The sequence below is a fragment of the Podarcis gaigeae genome (assembly GCF_964106915.1).
Source record: "Podarcis gaigeae genome assembly, chromosome: 11".
Taxonomy (NCBI): Eukaryota; Metazoa; Chordata; class Lepidosauria; order Squamata; family Lacertidae; genus Podarcis; species Podarcis gaigeae.
The window spans coordinates 62,312,993-62,329,268 of record NC_139687.1 but is presented as its reverse complement, the minus strand read 5'-3'; the positions used below and the strand labels follow the sequence as shown (position 1 = coordinate 62,329,268).

The 16,276-nt window shown below is 46.0% G+C and overlaps 1 protein-coding gene across 1 annotated transcript in view; it reads right to left on the bottom strand.

The window, feature by feature from the left end:
• Positions 1-16,276, bottom strand: part of DNAI1 (dynein axonemal intermediate chain 1) — a 152,813-nt gene that overhangs the window by 40,305 nt on the left and 96,232 nt on the right. Inside the window, exon 19 of the mRNA XM_083702694.1 lies at positions 4,089-4,274. Coding sequence (XP_083558820.1) covers positions 4,089-4,274 — 186 coding nt within the window. The remainder of the gene's footprint in view (positions 1-4,088; positions 4,275-16,276) is intronic.

Below are 16,276 nucleotides of genomic sequence, written 5' to 3'. Positions count from 1 at the left end.
AGGCCTTTTCAGTGGTGGCTCCCCATCTGTGGAATTCCTTCCCCAAAGAGACAGGCCTGGTGCCATCCTTGCCAGTCTTTGGGAATCACCTTGCCTCCCTCCAATGGTGGTGTCCACCTTTTAGTGGGGTGGGTAGGATTTGACCATATTAACAGACCCTTCAATTGTCCCTACTTTCCAGGGATGCCCTTGATGTAGAGAAGCTGCCTGGTTTCTGATTGGATGTCCCTATTTTCATTGGAGAAATGTTGGAGGGTATGGAGTTATCTGACCTTCGAGCCGTCGGAAGGCAATCCTGTATAGGGAATTTTTTTTAATGTTTAATGTTTTATTATGTTTTTATATACCATATTTTTCGCTCCATACGACACTTTATTCCTCCTACAAAGTAAGGGGAAATGTCTGTGCGTCTTATGGAGCGAATGCATGGTCCCTGGAGCCAAATTGCCCAGGGGCAAAAAGCAGGTTATGTTGTTGTTTTTTTGAAAGAGGGAGGTGGGTGTTGAAACAAAGCCGCTGATCAGCAAGCGATCAGGAGAGAGATAAGGGAGGCTAGTGATAAAGGAGGCTGCCTGGGAGGGGGGAGGTAAAAGCCCATGGATCCTCAGGATTTTTTGCATTGGGTCACCCCAAATTCACCATCAGGTCACATAGCATGTCCATGGCTACAGCTTGCACCAAAAAAATCACGCACCCACTGTTTCGTGGGGCCGCAATGGTGCAAAAATGTAATTACAAAGCACAGATCCACATGGATCCTCAGGATTTTTGCATTGGGCTACCCCAAACTCACCGTCAAATCACATATTATGTCTGTGGCCACAGCGTGAACCACAAAAATCATACACCCACTGTTTCATTGAGAATATTTTTTTTTCTTGATTTCCTTCTCTAAAAACTAGGTGCATCTTATTGTCAGGTAATTCTTATGAAGCGAAAAATATAGTATGTTGGACTCTGTCCAGAGCGGCTGGAGCAACCCAGTAAGATGTGTAGGGCATAAATAGTAAAATTATCATTATGAAGTGAGACATCCCTATTTTCATTGGAGAAATATTGGAATGTATGTATTAATATGTTACTGAATGAATATTTTTGTATTGTTAATTATTTTAATTTATTTCTGGTTTTAAATTGCTTTTATTTGTTGTATTTTATCTTGTTGAGTTGCTTTGAGGTTTTTTTTTGCTTTTCAACTGATAAATAATGTTACACCCCCCTTCATTGTTTTAGGCCTCATCCGGACTTCCTTTTGCGCTGCGTTTCCACAAGTCCAAACTTTAAAACTCCACGTCGGAGTTATTTTATTTTTGTCTCGGCACATTCCTTGGGAAAACCCACAGTTTACCACTGAAGTGGAGCAAACGGCCACAGGATTTTCTGCAGGTTGCTGATGAGAAGGTAAATTGCAGATTTTGGTGGGGAAAGCTTTGGGACAAAAACAAATGGAGAAACTCTCAGATACAGAGCTTTAAAGCGCAGATCTGTACTTTGAAAGCGCAGCGAAAAAGTAAGTCAGGATAAGCCTGTCGGGACATATATGTCGTATTTGTTGTTTTCGTAAACAGCTCGGAGACTGTTTCAGTATTAAGTGGTTTGCAAATACCGTATTTTTCGCTCTATAGGACACACTTTTTCCCCTCCAAAAATTAAGGGTGTGTGTGCATCCTATGGAGCGAATGCAGGCTCCTTGGCTTCAGCGATAGCAACACAAAGCCTCCAAAGCGCAGAGGGAGCGCTCCTGCCCACGCTCTGGAGGCTTTGCGTTGCTTTCGCTGAAGCCTGGAGAGCGAGAGGGGTCGGTGCGCACCGACCTCTCTCCTTCTCCAGGCTTCAGGGATAGCCACCTGAAGCCTTCGGAGCGCAGGGCGAGTTCCCGTTGTGCTCCGCAGGCTTCGGGTTCCTTTTGCTGAAGCTGGGAGAGCAAGACTCTCCTGGCTTCAGCAGAGAGGGAGAGCTGCGCAGCGCCCCTTCAGCGAAGCGGGAGGAGAAATGGAAGGGGTTCTGTTTCTCCTGCCACTTCTCTGAAGGGGCGCTGAGCAAAGAGGGGGAGAATTTTTTTCCCCTTTTCTCCCCCTCTAAAACAAGGTGCATCCTATGGTCGGGTGCGTCCTATAGCGTGAAAAATACGGTATATGCAAGAAATCCTGGCCATTCTGTCTACTGCTTTTAGACATGACTCAGACACCTTCCGAGCATTGTACCAAAAAATTTGATTGCACAGTGGTGGGACCACAAGGTCCAACTCTGCTGCTGAAACTTGAAGCAGCTCTCACTTAAAACAGAAAATCATTAAGAATTTACAATGAGCAACAACAGCCAGTGTTTTGAGGGTGGGGCTTACGGCAGAAGCCCCATTTGCGTCCTGATGCATTATTTAGTCCAAACTACTTTTGAGTCCCTGCGAGGAAAAGCAAAACAAACAAAATTTGGAAAAAGAGATGCCGCTGCCGGCCTGCTGCATTCCCATGTTTTCTGTACTCCTGCCATCTCAAAGACCTCATTTGTGGTCACTTCTTTTCGGTAAGCCTAAAACCCTGACGACGTCAGGCAGGCAAGCAGGCGCCTTCGCTGAACCCTTTTCGACACTTGCTAAAAACATTTCTGTTCAGACAAGCTTCCCCAGATATGAAGAACGCTGATGAGTTTTATAACCTGTTTTTAGTTTATTGCTGATTGATGTTAATTGCTTGGCAGTTTTAAGTAGATTTGTATTGCTTAATTGATATTAATTGTTTTATTCATTTTGTAAACCACTTTGAGGTTTCAGAGGATAATTGTGCTTCAGTTTGTGGATTGGTTCAAAAAGTGCAAAGTGGGTACTTTCTTCTTGTAATAATAATAATAATAATAATTTTATTATTTATACCCTGTCCATCTGGATGGGTTTCCCCAGCCACACTGGGCAGCTTCCAACAAAATATTAAAAATACATTAAAACATCAATCACTAAAAACTTCGCTAAACAGGGCTGCCTTCAGATGTCTTTTAAAAGCCAGATAGTTGTATTTTCCCCTTGACATTTGATGGGAGGGTGTTCCACAGGGCGGGTGCCACCACCGAGAAGCCCCTCTGCCTGGTTCCCTGTAACCTCACTTCTCCCAGGGCGGGAACCGCCAGGAGGCCCTCGGAGCTGGGCCTCAGTGTGCAAATGGAATTTCTTCTCTGTCTGCAGCCACCCCAAAACTTGGGGGTGAAATAAAAAAATTAAGGTCTTATGTATATAATAAAGGTTCATAAATGCACCAAGCAAACACGTACATAAATATATAAACCACATGTCTGAAGCAGCACAGGAGAACAGCCACGAAGCCATTTTGACTCCCAAACTGACCAGGTGTTTTCTCTGCAAAGTCAAATGGAAAAGCCTTCCCATTGTCTTTTCCTTCACAAATCCTGTCTTAAGGGTATGTCTGTGTTTGAATAGGGTGAGCCTGTGACCTGGCTCAGGAACTAAGTATTTATCATTATAAAAGACTGGCCAGGCTCCCCAGGGATCCAGTCAAGTAAGCATTAATAGGTAACCTGCCAGACAGTGGGTAAACAACGCACTCGGATTTCTGGCAAACAACGCGCTCAGATTTCTGCTGTAGACCACCCCTTTCTATGATGTAGGTATGATGTGTCTGGGGGGTGGTCTTGAGCTACACCCCTTCTGTGATGTAGGTATGATGTTTCTGGGGGTGGTCTTGGACTCCAGGATGGGCAACTTAAAATATCTATATAAGGGCGGGCACACCTGGGTTCTGGGTCCTCCTCCTTTCCTTTGTGTGAAGGGGAGCACCCTGTTGCAACAGTTCAATAAAGATCAGGCTTATGAGCTGCTTTGCTTCTCAATTTTCTCCTACCGATGGAGAACCTGCAAAGGACTCTAGAAGGGCTCTTGTGTCCCCCATAAGGGAATAAGGACAGATTTTCATTTATTACCGTGGCTAGTTTGGCTCTCGGGTTCCATACTAGCAGCTACAACATGCCAATGTGAAAACCTTCGGGGGGGAAGGAGGAATTTAAAACCACATCCTGTGGAGCATATCACCTGCTTCAGCCTGCAGTTGCTCCCTCTCTGGTCCAGCCTTAAACTGCCTTACCTTTGGCATTTTGCGGAGGTTTGGAGACAGCTTCAGGCAGGTGACATGGCCACGGTCATCCCCGATGATGATGATGGGGTAGATGGCATTGAACTGGACATGAGTGATCTTGTTTCTCTTCTTGGCCACCACTGGCTGGTTGCAGATGGGCTCATATTTGTTCACACTCAGGTCGAAGACGTGGGCCTGGCGGGAGACACAGGCGACGGCTGAACAACGTTCCTTTTCTATTTGTATTTTTTATTTATACTTTTCAAGTTTATACACTTCACTGATTTTTGCAATCATTTTGACATTTCAAAACTTGGCTTGCTTCCCCCTCTTTCAGCGGTTCCTTAAATTTATTTTTCATATCTTCTGCATATCCAAATTAACTTAATTTGCTCATTTATTCATCTTCTTTAAATATATACTCTTATGAAACTGCAGGTTATTACAACAATCCTGCCAATGTGTTTTTTCCCCAATTTTTTAAAATTGATTTTAACAGATATAACATATAAAACATACAAAAGAAAGAACATTACAATACTAAAAGAAAAAAAAGAAGGCAGAGGACCCCAAGCCACTGCTTCCCTCCCGAGCCGGGCAAGCATGAAACCCGGGAAATTTAAGGGACATCGTCAATCCAGGACAGCAGCGGGACACGGTACTGGGATAAGGGACTTTCCCGCCAAATAAGGGACGGTTGACGGCTATGCTCATAGGTAAACTGGTCACAAGTCATTAAGGGCCTTATATGGCAACTCCCCCCCCCCCCAATATTTCGTATCTCTTCAAAGGCCAAGGATGTTCTCTTTCCAGTGTGCATTTATCCTTTGAAACAGGAAATGCATTAAAGAGGAACGAACAACAATACCTGACACGGAAGATTGGCAAATCCTAATGGTAGAATATCTGCCGCTAGCGAAAGCGACAGGAAGAGTAAGAGGCCAACCAAAACAAAAAGTCTACAAGGATTGGGGACTCTTTAAAGAATCTTTAGAAAACTATGGAATAAAAGGAAACATCTTGGCAGAATTAGACTGATCCCTGTATTGTATAAATATAAGTTCGTAGGGAGTTAAAAAGAAATTACCGTATTTTTCGCCCTATAGGACGCACTTTTTCCCCTCCAAAAATGAAGGGGAAATGTGTGTGTGTCCTATGGGGCGAATACAGGCTTCGCAGACCTCTCCGCAAGCAGCGGGAGCACTCCCGCTGCTTGCGGAGATTTGCCTGCATGCTGAAGCCAGCGCTGGGCTCCCACGGCTTGCAGAGAGCTGCCTGTTTGGGGGCTGGGGTCGGGGAAGCTCGGGCAGGCCTCCCCCACCCCAGCCCCGCGCCTGGGGGAAAAATATTTCCCCCCCTTTATTTCCCCCCCAAAAAAACTAGGTGCGCCTTATGGGGCGATGTGTCCTATAGGGCGAAAAATACGGTATATAAGAAATATGTAGCTGTGCGGTACAAAGTAATGGATAAAGTACAGTGAGATTAATTGGAAGTCCATTTTAAATTTCTTCTCTATAAGTTTTATAATTGTGTTCCTGTTAAGTTGTGGGTGAACATATCAGACGACACAGCGGTTCTTTAAACAGCTCTTGTTTATTCACAGGCCAGAACAGAACTGAACCGAAGGGTTCAGTCAGCCTACTTATATAGAGCTCTACGACAAGCAACAGTAACCACTTTCTGTAACTCTCCAATCACTGAACGTCACTTTCAATCCCTTATTTGCATATGTGGACCTGAGTGAAAACTATCTACAGTATCCCCCTGCTGGCCCAGGGTGAGAACTTCAGTACACAACAGTTCCTTATCAGGAGTATAAAGGTAAAGGTAAAGGTACCCCTGCCCGTACGGGCCAGTCTTGACAGACTCTGGGTTTGTGCGCCCATCTCACTTAAGAGGCCAGGGGCCAGCGCTGTCCGGAGACACTTCCGGGTCACGTGGCCAGCGTGACATCGCTGCTCTGGCAAGCCAGAGCCGCACACGGAAACGCCGTTTACCTTCCCGCTGGTAAGCGGTCCCTATTTATCTACTTGCACCCGGAGGTGCTTTCGAACTGCTAGGTTGGCAGGCGCTGGGACCGAGCAGCGGGAGCGCACCCCGCCGCAGGGATTCGAATCGCCGACCTTTCGATCGGCAAGTCCTAGGCGCTGAGGCTTTAACCCACAGCGCCACCTGCGTCCCTTATCAGGAGTATATATGATGATAATTATAATAATCTTCTTGTATCTTACAGTGTGGTGGTTTGTTTGATTTTTCTGTTATTTATTTGTTTAATTGTATGTTTGTTTACTCATATGTATGTCTGTTTTCTCATAAATGTATTTATTTTAAATTAATAAAGATATATTCTTAAATAAATAAAGAGGAGTGAACAGGACCAGATGGCCACCAGTCACGGACACTTTAGGTGAGATGCCTGCGTTGCGTTGCAGGGTGTTGGACTAGATGACCCTCAGCGTCTCTTCCAACTCTGCAGTTCTGCGCTCCTCCTGCTGCTGCCAGCTGCCGCATTTGCACGGGAACAAGGACCCTACGCATCTGTGGCTGGAGGAGGCTGGCAAGAATACAGCTCCAAGGCGGGTGGAAGCACATCATTCAGAAACACCATTAGTATCACCGACTCTTAACTGCCCGAGCTAATGTCTAAAATAATCAGGCAATCAGCTCTTAAGGGGAGGGATTTCTGCGCTGGCTGAGAAATGCAGAAAGCACACACACAGAGAGACACAGACTTGCTGCCTCCACAGCTCTCTGCTATTCAGGGCCTTGATGATACAATCAAGAGGGCCAGGGAGGAAATTAATGGAGAACGAAGTCAAGGGGTGGGAGAGAAGCAAGCTGAGCTAATGGATTTAAACGGGGGGGGGGGCGCGGAGAGGGGGGGGGGACACTGAACATGATGGAACCTGCCTCCCTCAGCTTCAGAGCCAGAATGTGGGCACTTTGTGTGTGTTATGCACTGAATTGAATAGGATTCAGAATGCAGCAGTCTGATTGGTCCACAGGAGCCACCCAATCCAGCTCCAGGTGGAAGGGAATCCGCAACCTGATTGGCCTATATTAAGGGGCTTGTAAAATGCCCCCCCCCCCGAAGTCTGGAAGTACTGAAAGGTACCATTCCCAAGAGATATTTCTGCACGTTGCAAAATCATTCCAAGGGCGCAACACTTTTGGTCCAATTCAGGTCCTAGGAAGTTTCCCTAATTTGGGTCCTATGCAGAGGGATCCCTTGGGGCAGTGGGGTGTGTGTGTCAAGAAGTCATGGTTCATTCTAGCCAGTCATGCAATTGATGGCTATCGGTTATGTACTGGGTTGAATAGGATTCAGAATGCAGCAGTCTGATTGGTCCTAGAACAATAGGATCCAGAATGCAGCAGTCTGATTGGTCCACAGGAGCCACCCAATCCAGGTCCAGGTGGAAGGGAATCCGCAACCTGATTGGCCTACAGGTGAATCCTGGAATTAGCCAATCACGTGGGGCCCATTGTGTAAATAATGTATATAAAGCAGACATTCTGGGGGAACTTCCATTCCTCCTCACCACTATGAGCTGAATAAAGAACATGAAATCCACTCTCTACTCCGAGTATATTTCAGTGTGTGTCTTGAAATTAGCAGTGAGCAAACCTGCCAAGGAATTCAAGAACATCTTTATGTACGTGACAACGGCAGCAAGAGTCTTAATAGCACAAGGATGGAAGAACGAAGAAATCCTGACCAAAGAACTGTGGCAAGGGAAACTGATGGACCATGCGGAATTGGCGAAGTTGACACATAAAACTATGCGATATGGACAACTGTGACTTTAAAGAAGGATGGGAACCTTTCGCAAAGTACTTAAAGAAACTACAAAATGAATTGGACTCCTTGGCAGGTTTTGAATAAGCACTCACAAACTTTTTATTGGTAGCATATAGATAGATAAATTAAGGATCTTTACAATTTTATAATATGCAGAGAATAACAGGTGTGGAAAAACCAGAGAGGGGAACTGAGTGAAGTCCGGGGGGCGGGGTTCTTTCTTGGGGAGGAGGGAGGGGAGAATGGGGAGGAAAAATGAGGCTGATGTATTTTTGATGAATTGTTATGTTGAAATTCCTAATAAAAGTATTCCAAAAAAAAAGAAAGAAAAAGAAATCAGCAGTGAGGGGCAGATGGGGCTCTTCAGCCTGGGAAGGGAGCCCATCTGGGAGAAGGAAACCTGATCCTCAACCTCCGCTGCCTTATGAGACATCTTCGGGAGACGAAAAGGCCAGGGAGAAAACCCTACACAAATCTGGAGTGAGTTGCCTAAGGCGGTTGGATAGCGCCTCCTCCTGCAGCCAGGCTGGTGCTAAATGTCTTGCTCTGCGATCCTTGGGACCACAGCAGCGAGGCCGAAAAGGAGGGAGTCTTGTTATCTAGGCTGCCCAGGACCTTCATGCACACCGCCCAGGTTTGCGTCCCAGGGAAGCCAGTTCAGTGCTGCTCGTGCAGAGGTTGGACCGAAGGTCACCCCATTATCCCTCGAGGCAGACAGATGCCAACACAGGTTGTTTTCTGCTGCTCCAGAGAAGCGGACACGGAGCAATGGATCCAAACTACAAGAAAGAAGATTCCACCTAAACATTAGGAAGAGCTTCCTGACAGTAAGAGCTGTTCGACAGTGGAATTTGCTGCCAAGGAGTGTGGTGGAGTCTCCTTCTTTGGAGGTCTTTAAGCAGAGGCTTGACAACCATATGTCAGGAGTGCTCTGATGGTGTTTCCTGCTTGGCAGGGGGTTGGACTCGATGGCCCTTGTGGTCTCTTCCAACTCTATGATTCTATGATTCTACATGCCCCAGCCATGACTATCAATGTGCGGGAGAACTGAAGCCATAGTCTTGTTTTTCCTCTGTCCCAGGAGGTGATGATGTCTGCTTGCTAAAATAGAATAATAATAATAATTAATTCAAAAATGCATGGGTGCAGCATAGGACCCACGTACCTATGGGACCGCCTCTCCTGGTATGCCCCGCGGAGGACCTTAAGGTCCATGAATAACAACATTTTGGAGGTCCCAAGTCGCAATGTGGTCAGATTGGTCTCAACTAGGGCCAGGGCCTTTTCAGCACTGGCCCTGACGTGGTAGAGCGTTCTGTCACAAGAAACCAGGGCCCTGCGGGACTTGACATCTTTGTGCTGGCCTGCAAGACAGAGCTGTTCCCCCTGGCCTTTGGTTTGGACTCAGTCTGACCCTTATGTTGCCCTCCCCTTATGGTCTTGATTTATCAGCTACTATAAAATGAGGCTGCATTTTAAATTGCATTTTAACCTGTATTTTAAATTGGAGTTGCTGTTTTTCCTCTCTCTTGTTTTTACTGTGATTTTATTGGTGTTAGCTGCCCTAAGCCTGGCTCTGGGCTTATTCTTCTTCTTCTCCTTCTTCTTCTTCTTCTTCTTCTTCTTCTTCTTCTTCTTCTTCTTCTTCTTCTTCTTCTTAATGGGAAAGGTCTTTCCAGGGTTCTTAGACATGGGAGTTGCATGGATCCTCCACGTGCAGGAGCAGACTACCTCTGTCTGACTGGGTCCTGGGGAAGAAACTAGGAGGGAGGGCATTTGCCTCCTTCTTCCCCGGCAGCATTTCTGTCTTGTTCTGACCTTCTCTATTCTGGCTCCACTTGGCACATTTCTGCAGCAGTCCGGGGAGGTCCCCAGTCGCTGTTATGAAGAAAGAGCCATCTGTAGGATGTTGTTTTGAAATGCACAGGCAGGCGCTGACAAATGCAAATAGCTTTGGATGCTGGCTCCAGGCTTTCCAAAACACGACAGCCACACGCAGGCAAGAGGCACCAGGGACGGAGGCTGAGAAGATCGCAAGCGGGCAGAAGGTCAGAGATAATCAAGTCCCTCAACTTTCCAGCCACAAACTCTGAGTTCCGTGAACTCCCAAAGACAAAAGCTTATTATTTGTTTATTGACTCGGCTACAGAAAAGAATTGCATTTCTCTCTTCTTTTTTTCCTGGCAGAAGGCAGAGAAAGCACTGAAAGAGAGTTCGGAAATGCACTTATTGGCGCTCCTGAAATAAAGCTGTGCGATTGGCCTAAGTGTCAAAGCAGGAGTCAGGAGCAGGTTGGCATAACTCACAAGGTGTCAGCATAGCTGTCAACTTTTCCCTTTTCTTGCGAGGAATCCTATCGGAATAAGGGAATTTCCCTTAAAAAATGGAAAAGGTGACAGCTATGGGTGTCAGTGAAATTAACTCTTTATTCAAAGAAACGAAAACTGCTCAGGCCTAGTGAGCACATCTTCCCTTGGATAATTTGAGAAGTGGAGACAGCAATGGCTTTAAAACTTAGCTGTGATTCCTGCATTGCAGGGCTTGGACTAGATGACCCCTGGGAGCCATTTCAATTTGACAATTCTCTGATTCCTCTTAATTCTCTGTTTTGTGGGCGGGGAGAAAGATTTGTTCTGTTTTCATCTGGTTTCCAAGAAATGTTACTGAAGGTTATTGATCATGTTTTTATTCTGTTTATATGAAAACAGCTTTCTCCAGACTTTCTTTGGCTCCATGATCACTGCAGATGGTGACAGAAGCCACGAAGCTTCTTGGGAGAAAAGCAATGACAAACCTAGGCAGCATCTTAAAAAGCAGAGACATTACCTTGCCATGAAAGGTCCGTATAGTAAAAGCTCTGGTTTTACCAGCAGCGATGTATGGAAGTGAGAGCTGAACAATAAAGAAGGCTGATCGCCAAAGAATCGATGCTTTTGAATTCTGGTGCTGGAGGAGACTCTGGAGAGTCCCATGGACTGCAAGAAGATCAAACCTATCCATTCATAAGAAAATCAGCCCTGAGTGCTCACTGGAAGGACAGATTCTGAAGCTGAGGCTCCAATACTTTGGCCATCTCATGAGAAGAGAAGACTCCCTGGAAAAGACCCTGATGTTGGGAAAGATGGAGGGCACAAGGAGAAGGGGATGACGGAGAACGAGATGGTTGGATAGTGTTCTCGAAGCTACCAGCATGAGTTTGACCAAACTGCGTGAGGCAGTGGAAGACAGGAGTGCCTAGCGTGCTCTGGTCCACAGGGACAAGAAGAGTCGGACATGACTAAACATGTAAACAGCTCAGAGATTTCATTCCACTCGGTGGTATTAAGATAATTACAAACAGATTTTTGTGCCACTAGAAAAGTCCACCATTAAGTGATTAAAAAGTTCTACCTCCCTTCATGTTGGATAATAAGTACCTTTAAATGGGGTTTAATAGATTTTATAGTTCATATGCCACTTTGTCACAATTTTGCAGCGTTTTTCTCAAGTTAGTCAAGAGTGAGGTTTTTATTTCAACAATCCGAGGTGTTTAATTATGTTGTGCATGTGCTTCCAATTAATCGGTCTTAAACCACCCTAGCCTTGATATGGCATAAAGCCGGCCTGGAAGTCTTATCGGCGAGCGAATGAAGGCCAGTCTGTGTCACCAGATCTCCTCTAATCAGTGCAAGAATCCAGGATGAGTCAGAAATAAAGGCAGCAGCTACAAAGCAAAAGATCCGGTAACCTGGCAACATCGGATGGAATCAATACGGCAAAGAAAGGTGAGGGATGATTAAATACCAACATGGCCTTTATATCCTGATGTGCATCTTTCTGACATGCAGCTTCCGTTGGCCTCGTGGCAGATCCTTTCGCCTCCCTCTGCTGAGGCAGAGCTCAGCGTGCCCTGACAAAAACATGCCAGGGTTTTAAGCTGGCAGGTCCTTTGGGGAGAGGGGGCGATAAATTTAGCAACAGGCTTGGGGTGTCGCTCTCTGGCGTGCAGGGGCATCTGTGGTTGTAAGGAGGACAGAACCAGCAAAGGATGCTCCTGACCCACTCCAGAGACCACGTTCCCAGCATGCCAATAATAATAATAATAATAATAATAATAATAATAATACCCCGCCCATCTGGCTAGGTTTCCTCAGCCACTCTGGGCGGCTACCGAGAGAACACTAAAAACAGAATAAAAAGCAAACGTTAAAAACTTCCCTAAACAGGGCTGCCTTCAGATGTCTTCTAAAAGTCAGATACAGTGGTACCTCGGGTTACATACGTTTCAGGTTACATACACTTCAGGTTACAGACTCCACTAACCCAGAAATAGTGCTTCAGGTTAAGAACTTTGCTTCAGGATGAGAACAGAAATCGTGCTCTGACATTGCAGCGGCAGAAGGAGGCCCCATTAGCTAAAGTGGTGCTTCAGGTTAAGAACAGTTTCAGGTTAAAAATGGACCTCCGGAACAAATTAAGTACTTAACCCGAGGAACCACTGTAGTTATTTCTTTTCTTTATACCTTAAGGAAGGGCATTCCACAGGGCGGGCGCCACTACCGAGGAGGCCCTCTGCCTGGCTCCCTATAACCTTACTTCTCGTAGGGAGGGAACCGCCAGAAGGCCCTCGGAGCTGGACTTCAGTGTCTGCGCAGAACGATGGGGGTGGAGACACTCCTTCAGATATACTGGACCGAGGCCATTTAGGGCTTTAAAGGTCAACACCAACACTTTGAATTGTGCTCGGAAACGTCCTGGGAGCCAGTGTAGGTCTTTCAGGACTGGTGATTACAGTCATACCTCGGGTTGAAGTAGCTTCGGGATGAATATTTTCAGGTTGCACTCTGCGGCAACCCGGAAGTAACGGAGTGCATTACTTCGGGGTTCCCCCGCTCATGCATGCGCAGACGCTCAAAACGATGTCATGCACATGTGCGGAAGCGGCTAAACATGACCCACACACGTGCAGACGCACAGTTCCATTTTACATTTGCTTCAGAATGCGAACGGGGCTCTGGACTGGATCCCGTTCGCATCCAGAGGTACCACTGTATTAAGATTCTTCCCTCCAAAATCCCACACACCATGTTCTTCTGGATCAAGCACAAATAAAGCCCCGCACAAAGCAATCCCAGTGCTAGATGCACAAATTAAAAGGTGGTTAGAAAATCTGCAGAGCCAAAAGAGGAACGGAAAAGAGGCTAAGTTCATAACAAGAAGTTTGTCACATAGCTACTTCATTAGCGACCTGTGCCAGACAACTGATTAATAGGTGGAGAGGCTGTGCCCAGACTCGCTTTTCCATTAAGGAGGTGTTGAAATAGCAGGAGGTGTTGATCTTGCAGATGGTAGCCAGTACTGAACTAGCTGGTCTAACTTAAGGCTTGTCCACACTTCCGCTTGACTTCTGCCTAGAAAGCAGTAGTTTTGCCTCTGCCCCACTGCTTTCTTCCAGAAAACCCACTCTTTAGTGCTAAATCGGAGCAAACATCAATCTAGAGAAAACCCAATTGACGTTTGCTCTGATTCAGGGGCAAAGATCAGGTTTTCCCAAGGGAAAGCATTGGGGAAAGTGAGAAAGTGAACAAGCTCTTAGTAGAAGGCCACTTTCACACATACGATGCAAACAGGGTGCCATCTTCTAATTTTGTATGGACTGCATGCCCGGGAAGACAGAACGAGTGCCACGTTTATTCAAAGAGCTCCCTGGCTAGACACACATCATTTGCCAACAGGGGTGATGAAAGAGTGATGAAAGAGCCTGAGGGTTCTTTATGTTGCAGGTGATGGAAGACAACCATCAACACTGTGGAGTACAGAAAACAATATCCTAAATATAGATGCTGTATCCTGTGAAGTCAACCACCTTTGCAAAAGACTCTGAAATCTCTGGTTAGATTTTTAACCTGTGCTCTGTTGAAAGGCTGCTCTCTATCCAGACTGGGTGGCATATAAGATTTATCTGTTTTCTTTATATATACAGATGCCCAAATTAAAACCGAAAAAGTCCTCTTCCTTTGTGTAGCGCTGTCAAGCGAACAAGAGGAGAGCAAAGAAATATTGGAAAGAGCAAAGCAGTCAGAGAAGAGATGACATTTTCTTGCTGCATATTAAGAACCACCCAACCCTTCCTTCCTTCCCCACGGAGGCTCTTTGGATTGTGGAATGAAATGAAATGAGAAAGCTGCGTGGCACACTGATTTTTGAGCATTTCTTCTTCATTATCGCAACGATTTGTATAAGGAGCCAAGCAGGGTAGCCCAAATGCATATTATTGGAGACGGAGGCTTGCTTAAGGGAGTTTGCAGGTGGGGCGAAATGTGAATTGGAGTCTCCTGACTCACATAACCCTACACACACGTAACTGGATCTAAAGTAACGCAACATTATATGTAATAAAACTGTAATCGTCATATCAAAAAATTGCAAAGCACAGTTCCTAATGGCAATAACATATCGTATTACTATTAACCTTCTATATGTTTTTATTGTCGTAAAGTCCAAGGATAGTCAAGTCCAAAGCTTTTCAAGTCCAACAATTACAATGTACAGTTCCTATTGGCAATGCCATTTCATACTGATATCTTCCTTCTGCATCATTCTATGTCTTAAAAGTGTAACAAAAGAACTTGCCACCTGCATAGTCCTATGTCTTGAGAGTGTAACAAACAAAACAAAAAGGTAAAGGGACCCCTGACCATTAGGTCCAGTTGTGGCCGACTCTGGGGTTGCGGTGCTCATCTCGCTTTATTGGCTGAGGGAGCTTCCGGGTCATGTTGCCAGCATGACTAAGCCGCTTCTGGCGAACCAGAGCAGCGCATGGAAATGCATTTACCTTCCCACCGAAGCGGTACCTATTTATCTACTTGCACTTTGATGTGCTTTCGAACTGCTAGGTTGGCAGGAGCAGGGACCGAGCAACGGGAGCTCACCCCGTCGCGGGGATTCGAACTGCCGACCTTCTGATCGGCACGTCCTAGGCTCTGTGGTTTAACCCACAGCACCCACCCATGTCCCTTCAACAAACAGAACTACTTAGTAACAATAAAGCAGTTACGTGTGTGTTGTGGTATTTTGAACATGAGTTACATAGCGAGGCATTTATGGTGTGTGTTCACATAACCCAACAGCAGAAAAGTTGTCGATACTCTGCCTTGCGATGGTGTCCTTGTGGCCTTGCACAAGGAACACTTCAAGTATGACTGAGGCACCTCTTGTGTCAGGGTTGCAAAGTCACTTTTATTAATTATGGAAACTCCTTCCAATAGCACCTTAGAGACCAACTAAGTTTGTTATTGGTTTGAGCTTTTGTCTGCATGCACGAAAGCTCAAACCAATAACAAACTTAGTTGGTCTCTAAGGTGCTATTGAAGGGACACGGTGGCACGGTGGGTTAAACCACAGAGCCTAGGACTTGCCGATCAGAAGGTCGGTGGTTTGAATCCCCGCGATGGGGTGAGCTCCCGTTGCTCGGTCCCTGCTCCTGCCAACCTAGCAGTTTGAAAGCACGTCAAAGTGCAAGTAGATCAATAGGCACCGCTCTGGCGGGAAGGTAAACGGCGTTTCCGTGCGCTGCTCTGGTTCGCCAGAAGCGGCTTAGTCATGCTGGCCACATGACCCGGAAGCTGTACGCCGGCTCCCTCGGCCAATAAAGCAAGATGAGCTCTGCAACCCCAGAGTTAGCCACGACTGGAACTAATGGTCAGGGGTCCCTTTACCTTTTAAGGTGCTATTGGAAGGTATTTTTTATTTTGTTTCAACTACGGCAGACCAACACAGCTACCTACCTGTTATTAATTATGGGACATGGTTGGTGATCATTTCTAAAAAGTGGTGGGATCCTTCCTCCAGGGTCCAGGAAGTCACAAGCTTAGATTCAAAAGTACTGCCCTCAGTCCTAGATATATGCTTGTGGTCATGGCCATAGCTGAGATTTGCTGCAATGCAGGAATCTCAACTAAAGCATCCAAGAGGGATGGCCATTTGTTCAAATGGTCTGGAGAGGTTTCACCAGTTTGCAGCCTTTGGCACCAAATGGGACATTAGAGAAGTGGAGAAATACAGAATGCGTAAGTTGAGGATTAATGGCAGAGACTCCTGATGGGAGCAGCGGCCTTGATAAAAACTGACACAGGAAGCCAATTTGGGTTGCCATTTGTTATACAAGCAACTGCTCAGTACCGTTTTGTTGTTACCCTGCAGAAAAGGGCAAACCTCCTTCTTCTGACTGACAGAAAGTGGTTCAGAAAAACACTGGCAGGTTTCCAGAAGGTCGTTGCGGAGTTTACAGCCTTCTGAATCTCAAAAGGTTGCTCCGTTTAGCAAGGAGGAATTAAAGGCCCCAGGAGCATCCATCGAAGAAGCATTTGAGCCACTCAAAGAAGGCCCTTGGCAGGCTGGTATTTATCCTGAGGTC